Source organism: Zeus faber (assembly GCF_960531495.2).
Source record: "Zeus faber genome assembly, chromosome: 9".
NCBI classification, from domain to species: Eukaryota; Metazoa; Chordata; class Actinopteri; order Zeiformes; family Zeidae; genus Zeus; species Zeus faber.
This window is the reverse complement of record NC_137197.1, coordinates 10300805-10317161: the sequence shown is the minus strand read 5'-3', so window position 1 is coordinate 10317161 and position 16357 is coordinate 10300805. Positions and strand designations below refer to the sequence as shown.

The window sequence follows — 16357 nt, the reverse complement described above, 5'->3', positions numbered from 1 at the left end:
ACCTAGCTTACTCCCTTGACTTATCCGTTAAAATAACAGGCTTTAACGTGTCCTACGGTTAACCACCTTTCAACTCAGTGGAGGGAAAACGAAAAGTGAATTGGAAACTGCTAAACCCCCATTAGCATTGGCGTTTCCGTCCACATTTTGGCCAGCAGCCCTGCAAAGTTGCGTTCGTCGGGCAAAATAACAAGGACGCATCAAGGGCGCAACAGATCTGGTCAAAACCTGTAGGTCCATGCGACACGCAAGTGTGCTTTTGTTTTCCATACGCCCTTGATTTTCACGTTTCTTTCGGGAACACAATGCGACCACCGCCTTTCCGTACATGTCGCAGAACAGCCGTTGCTCGGAAACTACGTTTATCGCTTTCTCTTCCACACAAACACACACGATCCGCCAGGCAGCGAGTGTTTCTGGAGACAGGGGGGGAGGGACTGGAGCGGGGAAACGCCAGAGCGGCCACCAACGTCAAAGAAAACCCTAAACTACAAGGGGTGCCCTCGTAGTGCAGCTGGTGAGCTCCATCAGAGGGTTAGGGTTAACCCAGGGACGCCAAACAGCGTGAGCAGTGAGGCCAGGTCCAACAGGGGCTTCCCGGCGTATATATATACGATCTCACGGTTTTGTTTTGCCGTCCTCCACTACTCCCCCCGCGTCTCCGCGCGAACCTCTGAGCCGATCTTTGGCGAGAGAACCGCGTCTCGCAGCGGCAGGTCCCGGCTCCCTACGGCCGCCTCCTCCTACGGGCTGCGTCGCCCCCCCGGTCCATCTCAAAGCCAACGCCACGCCGACCAGCTCAGGACTGCTCCTCTTTCGAGCCGCACATCAACACATTCCCACGCAAACACAAACTACGAGTGTGATGGGTCTGGGAGGAAAGCACCACATTTTGCAAAAAAAACAAAAACGTATGATCATGAAACAATGAAGATGTTTGCTGTTACAGACTGATAGAACTAACCCCTGCTGTGCCGTGTGTGTATTTATTGTCAGAATATATTTGAAGAAGAAGTAAGAATAATGTTTGCGTGACCTTTTTACATGTTCCTACCTGACGTTTGTAGTGAGTTAATAAGATACAAAAAGTGAAATGGCATGGCGTTAGCAGCTCTGTGCTTTTCTTTGCCATTTCATGGTGATTTTTTTCTTTATATTTTATTTTATTTTTACCCCCCTTCCATACCTCAGCATCAGCCCACCATACTGTATGAGATTGACATTGTCGTTATTGGCTCGCAGGCGAAGGTGGAATCTCCCAGGTTCCACGTTAAACGAGTCTTTATGGCTTTGTGTCGGAGGACGCGCTGTCTGCCGCAAATCAGGCTAAATCCAGCGACCGTGGACCGTGTCTGCCAAAAACCGTCGGCCAAGTCTTCCCTCTCCTTCTCGGCGAAATGACACCGTCTGATATGTTTTCTGGGTTCATACCCTTGTTATTTTGCAAGCTCCTTTCACCGCCCCGCCGTGAATGTCCGACACAGATATGTTTTAGGTGACTCTCCTAACGGAAAGATTCCACATTTCGCCCAAATTCTTATTTGTTTATTATTATTATTATTATTATTATTATTATTATTATTATTGTTATTCTCCTGTCTTAAAGGACTGCAGTCAACTTTTATCCCATTGACTTGTCAGCACACACATGTGACGTCACCCCTTACCGTTTTCCTGGTGATAGCTCACATTTTATTATTTTATTTTTATATTTTATTTTAATATTAGACTGTATTGGAAGAGGATTTATTAGAATCATACAATTTATTAGAATATATTCCTCAAAAAAAAATTATATATATATGGGGGGGGGGGGGGGGGTGTATTGTGAGGAACAGACCTCAAAATGATCTCCTGATATCTCACGGTAAAAGTTTTGATTAAAGCAATGGTGGATCAGCCTTTTCAACTGGAATGAACAGAGTCAAAATAAGCCAAACTCATCATAGTTGTCAGTGGGACCAGGAGACATTACTCGCCATACTGTTTGAATTTTACAACATCTCAAAATAGAGACGATATAAAAAAATCAATGTGAAAGATCGTTATGTGTGTGTGCTGACTTGTAAAAGGGCTAAAGCTCGATTTGTCACTTGTGTGGTCCTTTAGATACTTAAGTACTTTCCCATTGCAACTTAATATACCACATTTTATTCTACTGCTAGTGTATCAGGTTCACTTCGGCTTTAGTGGAACAAAGCGAGGATCACACAGGACACATACTCAATCATATCCACTGAAGCAGCCCTGTTATCAAACCATCGGTCTCTGTGGTTTTTCAGCACCATTGTGTTGAGTTGGCGAAAAAAAGAAAACATGCCATTTCCCGTTCGCCGACGTTGATGATAAAAAGGATAATAAAAAATAAATAAATAAAACCTCCAGACCGACTGATTAGCGCAGCCTGGAAACCTAATTTGGTCAGTAGCAGACATACGACCCTCTCCAAGAGACACAATAACAAAACAGAGAGATCCTTGAAAATCTCCCCAAAACACTGAACATGTAAGGACCCACATGGAAGGGTTTGTTTACCTCCCGCAAGGATTAGGTCTGCTTTAAGTTGATTTTAATGGGAAACTCCGGTGGTGTGATTGTTTTTTGCATATATACCCACTATGTGTAAATTAGGCTTGGGCGATCGTGCAAAGTTGCAATCGATATATGATTTTATTGGAGGCGCGCATGCGCGGTGGGGTTCGCGCCCACATAGAACGTGGCAGAATGTGTCAAATCCAAATTTCAGAAGTACACCCACATACATGTACGAAACAAACGAAAATAAAATAATAAATAATAATAATAATAATAATAATAATAATAATAAGAGCACCAGAGCAGCAAAATGCCTGGAACCCAAGCTGGGGGTGCATGTGCCTTTTCTTTTTTTTTGAGCCCCTGCCCCTCAAAGTCTCTGTATGGGACTGTAGACGGGAAGTGGGATCCGAACACCAGCGTTTACTCGGCAGCACCGAGCGGAGAGGGGGAGAGCCTGCGCCCCCTCTCTCCCTCCCTCTCCTCTCTCGCCATCGATGGAGTCGATCGCGATTGACGATTGAATCGGAGATCTGCCCAAGCCTAGTGTAAATATAACCTGCGTAAATATAACCTCAATGAAATTATCTTCTCGGTAGACACCTTTTTACCGAGGCCTTAGCCGTGGCACCTTTCTCGCTCCACTTCCGCCCTTCCACCATGTCTATTTTCCCATCCTCCGTGTGCTCAGCCACACGTTGCTTTTGTCATTCTGTTCTTTTCCTTCATCCATTCATCGTGTTTTGTTGTTGTCGTTGTTGTTGTTGTTGTTCTTGTCGTCGTTGTTGTTTCTTCCACGAAACAGAGTGCACGCCTTCTCTCTCTTTTTGCTGCTGCTGTTGCTGCGTGTCATGATAATGTCTGCGATCTGATAATGACTGTTTCAAACTCTTCTTTTCGGTACCGTCAGCTGTTTACTCTTGCGGTTTATTTTCTGTTCCTTTTTTTTTTTTTTTTTTGTTTCTTTGTTTGTTTGTTGGTTTCTCTATCTGATTTTTCTTTGTTCTTCTCCTGGTTGCATGCTAGTCTCACAAGCGACTTTCCAAAGTAAGCATTACTCTTTTCTGTTCTTTGACTCTGTCCGTCCCGCCCTCCTCCGTGCGTCCTGCCTCTCTCTTGTCTTGTGAGCTGCTTTGTGCTGAAGCCCCCGGTGCCCTACCTCCGACCCCACCACACCCCACCCTTCCTCCATCTTGCTCCTCCGCGCTCATCACCTCCATCCTGACCTCCATATGCACCCGCCCCCCAGCAGCAGATGCAGATGACATTATCTTGCAGCCCAAACCACACCCAACAGACCCTAAAAACCCCTCCTTAGACCCCTCCCGTCCCTCCTGTTTCTCCGCCCCCACCCCATTATGCCAGTGTCAGAGCATTACATCAACTAACAAAGACATATTAATTCCTAATTGCACGCTGTGTAGTATGTGAAGTCGAGGGTTATTCCCCATCTCAATCTCAAACAAATGCGTCCATTTTTTTCCACTTTATTATTGAATCGCTCCTTTAAGTCTGGGATGCTCCCCTGTGTGGCTGCTTCATGCACAGCCACATCACTATTTGATCAGCCTCCCTCCTGATACATACCTCCCACTTTTCCCAAAATCCCCGCCCCGTCCCGCCCCCACCATTCTGCAGACTTCTGCTAAATTATTGACGAGCACCCAACTTAGTCTTTTTGTTGTGTTTTAGTGTTTTTATACCTATTTGCTATTTTATTTATTCATTTGTTATTTTTTAAGACATTTTTTAAATACCTTGTTGTGTCTTATTTATTTTTGCAGTATTGCAGTGCTTGTTACCATGCAAAATGCACAGCCTTCATGTCCCATAAACCTATAAGCATTTCATTATTAAGATATTTTGAAAACATTTTTTTTTATATACTTTCTTTTAATCATTATTTTACTTTGTTCTGCCTTTTTTCCAAGATACTATGTGTCCATTATTTAAAAAGCATTTGTGCAAAGCATAAAATGGAATTTTGCAAGTTTTTCATTTTAAGATGCGTTAATCAGACAAAGTGAAAAGGTGAAGATGGTACCAGTCAATATACAGTGTGCGTGCATTGCAGCATTGAAGCTGGAAGATGGTACGGATCACCCCACACACATACACTCTTACCCATACCCCCAATGGGTTACGTCACCAGATCCCATTGGTTCCGTGCTCTAATCTCCCCCGCCCCCCCAAACTGCCCATGTGAGCCCATGCGGTCAGCAGATGTCACATGACCCCAGTCATGGCGTGAGGTTGCCCGGGCAACGTGAGCTTTGTCACCCTAGTCCTAATGCAATCCAAATAGCCCGGCGCTCGCTGCCAGAGAGGCTCCCCACAACACGGCAGCTTCCCTTCCGACCAACCCGGCGGCTCACGCAAAGCCCCGCGGCGACACGTGCTCGCCGCCAAATAGACGACATGAATACGCCGCCAGTAACACAGGGCAGCGCAGTGAGCGAGCAGTAGCCGTTTTCTCCTCCGAGTTCTGTTTCTTTCTCATTCCATGTTGCGCACCTGGGTTAACTCTTCATTTTATTTTTTTTTCCTTCCAGTATGACAGACTAAACCTGATTAAAGTAAGCGTCTTTTTTTGTTTCATTCTCTTTTGTTCTGTCATCCGACCCATTGACCCAACCCCAGCCCCGTTAAATCCCTAGATCTCCTTTTTTTCCTTTAGTGGTGTCACGTCCTTGTCTCCTCTCCCACCCGTATCTATTAAAATTGCCACTAAAACACAAGTCACTTAACTGTATGAACCCCCCACCCCCCATCACAACCCTTTGAAAACATTGATTAGGGCTTATTTATGAATTTACTAATTAATTTATGACATGCTATTACATGTATTTGTTTATTTTTTTTTTTAATTTGCATGCAAATTAAATGACTAGTGTCATTATAATCGTATGGTTATTTGTTTACCTCACTTCCTCATACTCAGTGAGGTAAACGACCTCCAAATTAGTGTCTGATTGACTTACATGGAAAAAGTCAACCGTCATAGGTAAACAATTATAATTTATCGTTTCACTCGGGTGTTATTATTATAATTTTTTTTTTTATTATTTTTTTTATCTACATATAGTCCAGGTTAGGTGAAACCATTCTGTAAACCAACCAACCTCTCTTTTTTTTTTGGCCTTCTCTTTATCTCTATATCACTGTCTCCTTCACGTCATCTCATCTATCTTTCCCGCTACACTTGACTTCACGAGTCTTCGCTTAGAGACACCACTCGTAAAAAATAAAAGGGTTGAGGGTGGTAAACAGGACCAGAAAACCCTTGAGTGTGCTGCTGTACAACGTCAAACACAATAGTGCCCGCACACGCACACACACACACACACACACACACACACACACACACCCCTATGGAGATGGTGGCCTAGGAGTAATTCCCCTCGTATGTCTCTTTCACCTTCAGATCAGATTAGTGCACATTAGCCGAGCTCTCGTCAGCGCCAGCCCCGTAGGACCGCAGCAGGCAGCACCAAACCCAACCACCCCTTGTTTCAAGCATTCACTGGGCCTGGAAATTACTTTGTTAGATCGTAAGGTCCTTGGGCGCGTCACGTTGGGTCAAATCAAACTGAAACTGCTTCAAACTATCGACTATCAACACATTTTTTTAATCAAATATTCACTTTACATAATGAAGGGCGCTTAAATATGTTGCTTCAAGGAGTTAAGTGGATGTTGCTTGGATCCCAAAATTAGTACGACAATTTGCATTTTGTGTCCTCCTGTAAACGCACACTAGATATCAGTCATTATCCTTTTCTTGGTGTTGCTTTCTAAATGATTGTTGTTTGTATTGTGCCCTACACCTTATTATCCCCCCCACCCCCCTCCCCTGGATGATCCCTTGCATGTCTTCCCTCTTGAAGTTAATAATGCCACAGTGATTCCCTTCAAATCTGTTTAGTCAGAAAAGAATCTTGGACGACAACACCACAGCACTGCTGCCCCCTGCTGGTGCAAATTCATATGACATGAAAGCCTTGTTCCGTCTGCAGCTCCCTAGATACGTATATAGAATAGTCACCACAGGTTGTTTTATTGGCACATGTTTATGTTTGAAATTGTTTGATAATAAGTTTAGTATTAAGGTGCAATATAATATAGGTTTAATGTGTTAAAAGAAGGCTTTATTATTGTGCTCTTAATCTGGAGTGCAGTATCATTGGGTTGCATCAAAAGACTGCATTGAAAGAACTTGGCCTTGGACCCTGGTAAGCCGTCAGCATTTCATCAGCATTTAAAATCCGTGTAAAAGATTGAGAATGAGCAGGTGTTCTCCCGGAGAAACGGGTTAGTGACACAGGTTTTGTTTACTAAAGTGTTTGGACAGCGCACCTGCCTCCTGTGTGTCCGATAGGAGGGATGACCTTTACACCGACTACAAATAAAAGCCCTAGTTCAGATCAGCAGCGATGGCCTCACTGTGTCCGTACTGTATTCACTGTGTGGGGACCCCGCAAATTTGCTTTGTGCTACTTTCAAACTGTTTAAATCATGTCCTGTCTCTCTCTCTCTATCCCCCTTTTCCCAACAGAAGAGCCAAAGCTGGTACAATGTAAGTAGACACTTGTTTTTATTTCTTCATGTGGATTTTGTCAGCGAATGTGTTTGTATATTTATGATATAATGTGTGTGTGTGTGTGTGTGTGTGTGTGTGTGTGTGTGCGTGCGTGTGCGTGTGCGCGTGCGTGTGTGTGTGTTTGTTACTTTCTGGTGTCCTGCGGTCGCTTGTGGAGCATCGCGTACAAGCTGAGAGCCTCCTGACCTCGACTGTGTTTAAACCCACCGCTCGGGCGTTAAGTCACTAGTGTGGGTCACTAGTCCAGCGAGATGGGATTAGCCGAAGCTTTAAACCGAAACAGGTGGCCCCTCTAGGATTTAGGAATCTGGGCAAGCAGGAGAACGCGGGGATACGGGTTCGGATTTAGCAACTGCAGTACGCAGCCCGAGTCCTTCGTCTACCGGTGCTGAAGACAATGAATATATTTGTATGTCCATATTTGACCACAAGGTGGTGTGGTAGCCTTATTTTCCAAGTCCAAATTACACACCCACTCGGTCCTGATGGTGTTGATGTCTTTCTGGTCCTGTTAGACCCCTTTTTTTCCCCATTTTGTGTTGTTTTATTGCTTTATTTTGTTTTATACCCTATGTCTGTATACCTCTCCCCCTCTCTCCCCAGCATGAAAGACAACACATCCTGAGAGTAAGCATGATTCGTATTCTTGTGCAAGCCTTGAACTCCTTTCCCCCTCTCTCTCTCTCTCTCTCTCTTTCTCTCTCTCTCTCTTTCTCTCTCCCTCTCTCTCTCTCTCTCTCTCGCTCTCTCTTTGTTTTGCGGCTGAATGGGGCATTCTGTCCTCCCGGTCTCACTTCTTTTCATCACATTAACCTCCAGCCGACCTGTTTGCCACCTGTGCAGCGACAAATACAAATGCCCCCGATTCTCACCGACAATCCGAACCCTTTCTCGGATCTGAAACTTTACGCCCCCACACACTTTGGTTAGGTGTGCCGCGTGTAGTAGTATTTTGGTTTGCAACAGGTGGCAGACAGTCTTCCGGGCCGTTCACCGTATTTAACAAACCGATAGGTCATTCAGAGCGCCGTTGAGCGGGACGGAGAAAGGAGCATCGTGCTTTCAGTCCCAGCATGCCTTCCTCTACTCCAGCACTTTAGTCAACGATCCCCTCGGGGAGAATTGAGCTAATTATTCATGTGTGTAATGCCCACCGGACGCAGGGTGTTCTCAACGTCGGGGTTTGGGCGTGAGCAGAGCGGTCGACGAACATTTCTTTCTAAGCCTACTCACTTATAAGAGAGGCGAACATCAAATGACCAATTTTGGCATTTGATGTTGCTCTGAGGTAACATGAGATGATGAAAAGGCCTAACGATTTCTAATGTTTAATGTAAACGTTTTCAAATGAACCCAGATTATCACTATGAAGGGAGGTGAATTTGAAAAGGTGGGTGCGCATGAAGAAGGAATTGAAATCCCTTGAGACAACTGAGACATGGGTTTAGTAAACTAGAACCCACCTCAGGATCAGATGTGTTCCTTGGTCTTTATATCTTCCAGACTTGGTGTCTTTGTGTATTTTACAACAGATAAGCGTTACATTTTTGGGGTATCATATACTCCTCTGTGTGTATAAGTGGCAGACCTGTTGTGAGATTGGACGTATGCCCAGATCCACCGGCCTGCATGGCTGGGGCTGTGTGTGTGTGTGTGTGTGTGTGTGTGTGTGTGTGTGTGTGTGTGTGTGTGTGTGTGTGTGTGTGTGTGTGTGTGTGTGTGTGTGTGTGTGTGTGTGTGTATGTGTGTGTGTGTGTGTGTGTGTGTGTGTGTGTGTGTGGCTTATGTGCATGCAGCAGTGTATGGTGTGTCTCTACATGGCAATGATGACCTCCCATGGCACTGAGCCATCTGTGATTACACCCCAACCGTCCAAATGTTCTGAGCCTGGGGGAGACGCACATACACACACTCCTGTGTGAAACCGACTTCCTAATCAAAGATACAGACCGAGTCAAGGTAGTTATGGGTAACAGTTACAGTATTGGATTGTTTAGTGTGGTATTACATAGATCAGAGGTATTTAAACCCCCCCGCCCCACCCCAGTGGGCCACGGAGGAATTGCAAGAGAGGGGTGCTAGAATGTGAAAGACACTAAAAATAATAATATAGCTCCAGGCAGAAATGCATAGGGTCCAGGTTAGTCAGTGTGACGTGTCTCTCCTGGATCTGTATCTCTGTGCTTCGGTATCAGGGAGCTGCTGCCCCCGCGTTCTGCGAGGTGCCTTGCAGGGGATGGCTGTTCGGACAGTTAATAAACTGCTTGTATTTTGGGAGTTTGTGTCTTCGTGTCTCATTGTCATCCCAGTATCTGATTGGCGACCTCTAGGGCAGCACGCTTTTTTGCTGTCTTCGACTTTTGGCTCTTCTGTGGCATCTGGAATGAGAAAACACAAAATGAATGTGATTATTTCATAACACAGACACAATAAATACATGTTCCTTTTACTTTGTAATTAATTATGGTTATAATTATAACTAACTTTATTTCAGGAGGACATATAACCAAATGAATTGTCTATGGATGTGATGGAATGCACCCTTATGTTATAATAACAACACATCTGGTTTTGACTATGAAGTATAATGTTTGCAGGACACGATTAATTTGGAATTTGGCTTAATATCTAAAGACTAATACAAATGTATATCGGGATATGCAGGTAAATATAGACATAGGTATCTGTAGAAATATATTTTTCTGGAATTTCTATATATTCTGAGGGCTAAGTCACTTTGGTGTGTGTCGGTATACAGCTGTCCTCAGAGTAGCTGTCTGTATTCATCCAAACTGTAATTACTTGTTGTGGACGGTGGTGTTGCGGTGCTCCACCGTGTTCTCTCTGCTCTGACAGTTGGTCAACTGCTTGTGTTTCGGGAGTCCTTGTCTTGAATTCCCTTTTTTTAAAGACCCATAATTACAATACATAAGAACAATAATTAGAAAGTCCGGGTGCTGTCTATCCGCAGCCGGGCAGCTGCGACGCGTCGTACGAGTTGGTTTGGGATGTGCCGTGTCACACAATGATGACGCCGTGAGGCAGTGACGCTTCTCTGTGACCAATTCTTGCGTAACTCCTTACACAAGTTCAACCCGATGTGGATGGAACTTGGACGACAGCCTGTCTGGACCGCCGGGAATACAACTATCTATCATTCATGACCATGGTTTCAATGGTTTCTGAGCACCGGGCAAAAAAAACAATCAGGCTCCCACCCCTTTGGGCTGGACCCCTAATAGTAATATAAATAAAAAAATAAAAACAAATATTAAATAATACAATTTATTAATATTTAAATTTATTTTCATTATTTATTTTCATTATTTATTTTTTCATTAGTTGTGCACCTTTGTGCCACAAATGAATGTGACTGCTCGACCTGGTTTACTATAAACCTATATATTAGTTAGCATTTTTTTCTTTGCACTATTGGGAGAGAGGGGCGTTAAGTCCTTGAAAGGGAAAAAAGTTTGAATACCACTGACATACATAAAGAACAACAGGTGTGGGCGCCGTAGTATGTGGTTTCTTATACTCAACGGCCAGATGAATATGTTTGCACCAGTCCAATTAGCAGACTAAAAATAGTCCCAGTAAGTAGTCCCTGTAAGTGTAACATCTTTTTTTTTTTTTTGGATCTATAACACAAACACATACTTTGCCCGCTTTTCCATCAATACAAGGACAGCCGGAGTGATAGAATGGCTCCATTGTGGTCCTGATGAGCAGCCACCCCCTACACACACACTCTCATGCACTACACACACACACACACACACACACGCACACACTATCCGTATACACCCCATTCCTAGCCCCCATAAAATGGCTCCAGCCGCACCCTAGTTTGCAGTGCCAGTCTCCGATATCTCCCATTGTTTGTCCAGCAGGTTAATCGTTAACGTCTACCCTGAACATTGTCTGCATCGCCGTCAAGACAACAAACCGAGACTCCTTTTCTCTGCCAAGGACCGTGACACCGTCCATCCTGATGATCCCAACCCTGTTGCTACATCCTTGGTCTCTTCAGCCATTATGAACCCGAACAAAATGGATCGAATGAGTTTTGCCGAGCACAGAGGTCACAATGTCTTGGAGGGGGGAATGATTGGGGTTTTTATGAGGTGGGTCTCATGTCAGTCAAATTCTCCCCCTGTAGCATAAAAAGGCGTCTGAGCTGGGTGAAGTATATTGTTGCTTCTGAATGATCTGCAGTGTTTTCCATGAAGGCTGCTTTTGAGGGTAATGCCCAAGTCACATCCACCTCCCTGCAGTGGTACTTTATTTATTTTGGTTGCTGGTTGAGACCAGAGGAGGGGGTAGGGGGGAGCCGTACAGGAAAGACCAAATTCCTGACCGAATTCCAGGGAACAGATGCGGGGTGCACACCGCGGGTAGCGACCATGACCGTTGATTTAGTTTTACTTTGACGGGAATGGAGATAAGGTCACGTCCATCAATGGCAGCGATCGTTCTGGAGAACACTGGTGGCCTTTTAGGAGAGCGGGGACCACCTCGACAGGAACTGCACGTGGGAGAGGGAGGGGCGTGAACGCTATGAAAGCCCTGGGACAGCAGCTTTCCACGCAGTGCGGCCATGGTATCGGACTGGACTCCCAACTCCACTGCGTCTCCTTCGTCGTCCACGACCACTTCAGAGCGAGCGGGCGAAACGAGAGATGAGATTTATGTCAGCCCAGCCCCTCCAGCCTGCTCTCCAAGCACAGGCATGCGACACGGAGAACTCCCTGTCAAGATTAATGGTCTTGTTTTGCGCTTGGCGGTAACAGGAGGTTGTGCTCACATCTGTCTTCTGTAACTGTATCTCGTCGGACGGCGAAATGGACTCAACGCGCTCTTTGCTTTCGACAGCAACAGCAACCCTTGGTTTTTATCAAGCTTTTCTTTTTGATTATTTTATTTTCAAAGCCTTGGTGTGATCCATCCGGAACAAAGAAAACTTCACCAACCCGCGGTGACTTCATTTAAATGGAGCAGTTGTGAATTCTGAACTACGAACAAACACACACACACACACACACACACTGAGTGTGTGCGCTTACCAAGAGAAGTTGGGTGGAGGAAGAAAAGAAAAAGGAAAGAGTCAACAACCACAATAATAAAGGACTTGTGGACCAGGGTTACTAGAGGGCAACGGCTGCAACTCCTCTGTGTGTGTGTGTGTGTGTGTGTGTGTGTGTGTGTGTGTGTGTGTGTGTGTGTGTGTGTGTGTGTGTGTGTGTGTGTGTGTGTGTGTGTGTGTGTGTGTGTGTGTGTGTGTGTGTGTGTGTGTGTGTGAAAGAAAGAGACAGAGTCAGAGGCGAGTGAGAGACGGGGATCATGTGGCAGGAGTCAGCTGGGTCCAGCGCACGACGCTGAGAGGGAGCAGCACCCAAAACAACACTTAGTGCTCTCCCTGAATCCCTCATCTTGAACCTCCACTCCATTGGCAAACCTCACATTTTTCCAAAGACCAGGGGAACCCCCTCGCCGCGCCTGCAATTTCGGATTTTCATGTCTGGGTCTCCCTGGGATCTAGTGTGATAGCCATGGACCCCGACGACGACGCCCTGGCGACCATGTCGGACTGGGAGGCCATGCCGGAACTGGACAAGGCGTTGGCCAGGTTGCTCCTGCGGGGCCCGGCCAACGCCGGGGGGGAGTGGGGCTGGGCGGACCCGGACCTCCAGAACTTGGACTGGGACAACGAAGAGGTCCCCGCCGTAAGTTAACCTCCCCCACCCTCAAAGAAACCCTAAGAAGGGTGTTATAAGCAGAAAACAGGTCAACGTGAGCGTTAGTTCTGCAACTGCCTTGCACTCAACAAACAACTGACTTCACTATGAGTCACAGCTATTCCAATTCTCCCTGGGCTCATTCAGACTCTCTGTCTGGGGGCCATTGCGTAGCCTGGGAACCAGACGAATCTGCGAGCTCACATGTGATTACGGTGAAATGTGAAATATAACGGCCACCCCGTTTTTTTTTTGTTTTTTCATGTTGAAGCTTCGTCAAAAGAGGAACGTGTGTCTGGACGTCGGTATTTCCACACCTTACGAAACCTGTTTTTGGAGTGCAGCAAAACATAGTGGATTTTAACTTGAGCAAGATGTTTCTATCCTTAACGGTGTTCCAAAAACATAGGGGGGAGGGGGTTCTCTGTAAGGAGGATGTACTCTACGTTGTAACTCCTTCTCTTGAGCGTTCCTGTTCAAGTAAAAGCATCTGGCTCTGACACTTAGAGCCCTCATTACAGCTTCGCTTGGGGGGGTGGGGGGTTAGATTCACCTGAAATTATTTCTTATATAATTTCTTAGAACACTTGACATCCTTCGAGGCTCCAAACAGCAGGTGTGTTAGATTTGGTATCGGAAATGTGTTTATACACAGCCTGGCGTTGCGTTGTATGGACGTTCCTATTCCTTGTCACAGGACAAAGGCCATGTCGCTGGAAACCTCTGTAGCTTGAAATTGTGCCTTGTGCAGAAAACTGCTTTTTTGCCACAACAGCATGTTTACTGAATGACCGTGACTGTGTCGGGCTGATGTGACACCGGAGCTGCGCTTGGCATCACACGGGGACAAAACAACGTCAGGGATGCAGTCTCGACTCAGACCACGCACTCCTGCATGCCACGCGCTAGACATCCATTAAACAGCGCTTGTCAAAAACCCCCACGGCTCTCAGTGCACATTGCATGGAATCATTCGGTCTAACCATAACCGTAACCCTGCTTGTGGGGCGGTTTCTCACGAGGCCGCCTCACGTCGGGGTAGGGCGACGCGACGCAAGCCGCGGCGCACGAGGTGAATGAGCGCGCGAGTCGAAAGAGTGGAGTGAGAGGGAGTGGACGAGTGTGGGGGTTTGGTTTTAGTGGTTTCATCCAAACCACTTGTGCCCTCCCCCCTTGCAGGTGCTGAGCCCAACGTACAAGCAGCGTAATGAGGACTTCAGGAAGCTCTTCAAGCAGCTCCCTGACACGGAGAGACTTATCGTGGGTAAGTGACACCGCGGCAGACAAACAAGGGCCTCGGGAGCCACTTGTGCAGCTGGCACAGCTCTCCACATCCCCGAAATACAGAGTCATTCACTACCATCCTCACACAGCCTGTTGACGATACCGATGAACCAAATGCGTAAAACCTTGAAAACGCCCAACCTAACAACTGGTTAACACTATAACAAAAACTGGTGCTCAGATTTGGCTTCCTGCGATTTTTGGTAAAATATGCAAACTTTCCCCAGGGATAGACTTGCTTGTAAAAGTACTCGTGGGTATAATACCACTTGTAAACTTAGCTGATCAAAATTGTGTTGAAAATGACCATCACACAATGTTGTGGTCCAATAATCGACCGATGTGTGTCCTCGTTTCCATGCCCGGACTTTCCACGATGTCAAAGGATCCAAGGCGATATGATACAAAATATGGGGTTTTACGTTACAATACATTCACAATGTTATATAACGTAATTTGGATGATTTTTGGACCTATACATACATAATAAATGCTACATAAAGAAACTGTGCTTCTCTGTAATAGTCGGATCAACAGAGGGAATTTGCAACTGAGTCATGTGACGTTTAAGTCCCAGAAGTTAACCACCTAGCCTTAGCGTATAATGAGATTGGCCAAAGAATTGCAGAATGAGTCCCAAAAATGTAATTCAGTTTCAGCTCCATCTATGCACTTATGCTGTCTTTGTTCCCTTTGTTCCATGCTGTTGCAGCTCGGCATTTATGACTTAAGTTTTGGGATTATTTTGGTTTTTTGGGTTTTCTCCTGCTAGACTACTCCTGTGCCCTACAAAGGGATATCCTGCTGCAGGGACGACTCTACCTCTCTGAAAACTGGATCTGTTTCTATAGCAACATCTTCCGTTGGGAAACACTGGTACGCACAGCATCTTTACTGGGCTCCTTGCATCCACATTCCTGTTATGGTCATTACTTTGAAAAAGCTGGTGCTGTAATGTGCATATGTCTATGCTGTGTGTGTGTGTGTGTGTGTGTGTGTGTGTGTGTGTGTGTGTGTGTGTGTGTGTGTGTGTGTGTGTGTGTGTGTGTGTGTGTGTAGCTGACAGTGCGGCTAAAGGACATCTGCTCGATGACGAAAGAGAAGACAGCGCGCCTCATTCCCAACGCCATCCAGGTCTGCACAGACACTGAGAAGGTAAGACAGGTAGAAACATTTTTTCCCTCGATATTACATTACCATACAAACATGATAGATTTCCTTCAGATGGAAACCATCGTCAAGTGAGAAATTTCAATTTCGGATATATTTCATCTTACATGAATAATGATTTCTGCTCTTACAATGTTACGGTTGAAAGTAAGTAAAATACATTGAAGTATCCTGGTGAAGATGAGGGTATTGTTTATTTGTTGTTTGTGTATTTATCTATTATTTATTGTTTATTTATTGCCATTCCCTCATCTTGGGATAAATTCCTCATTGATTCCTCTCACTCTCCTCAGCACTTTTTCACCTCGTTCGGAGCTCGGGACCGGACCTACATGATGATGTTCAGACTGTGGCAGAACGCTCTGCTGGACAAGGTGAGAGCAGTCTCGTGGTGGAAAGTTCCAGGTTCGGAAAGTGAAAGACCTCCAGCAAATCCACATGGTTGAAGCAAAATCCCGGAGTTGAATTTCACCCGCTTTCTGAACCCGGATTTTTTTCCCCACCTCTGGAACACATTAAAACGTTGTTTGCTGTGTATTCTTGTTTTTAAACACATATAATCAAAACATGTGAATGTTCTGGACCCCCCCCGCCCCCCGCCCTGTTCCCCTGCTTGTTCCTCTGGCTGCAGCCCCTGTGCCCCAAAGAGCTGTGGCACTTTGTCCACCAGTGCTATGGCAACGAACTGGGCCTGACCAGCGATGATGAAGACTATGTCCCACCCGACGATGACTTCAACACCATGGGGTGAGTCCGGTACCGCCGGGTGTTCATCCTGGCATCTAAACACAATTATTAAAGTCATAGAAGAAGGCCTTGACCTGGTCAGAAATACTTTCTGACCCGTGATCTCTCTATAATCGTTGACTATTTTCGTCAGCCAGAACGTCCAGCAGGCCTTACATTTAATTACCTCGTAATTTATTCTAAATTACCGGCCAAAAGCCAGTGATTACCGGTGAACGCAATCTCTGATGTACAGTAAACACATACACATTCTTAGATGTCATGTTGTCTTCCTGCCTCATGC

General features: G+C 45.6%; 1 protein-coding gene across 1 annotated transcript in view; it reads left to right on the top strand.

Moving 5' to 3' along the window:
* gramd1bb (GRAM domain containing 1Bb) overlaps nt 1–16357 on the top strand; it is a gene marked incomplete at its 3' end in the record, with an annotated part of 89031 nt that overhangs the window by 65935 nt on the left and 6739 nt on the right. The window contains exons 4-9 of the mRNA XM_080006583.1: nt 7091–7111; nt 14053–14137; nt 14930–15033; nt 15217–15312; nt 15621–15701; nt 15959–16074. Coding sequence (XP_079862709.1) covers nt 7091–7111; nt 14053–14137; nt 14930–15033; nt 15217–15312; nt 15621–15701; nt 15959–16074 — 503 coding nt within the window. The remainder of the gene's footprint in view (nt 1–7090; nt 7112–14052; nt 14138–14929; nt 15034–15216; nt 15313–15620; nt 15702–15958; nt 16075–16357) is intronic.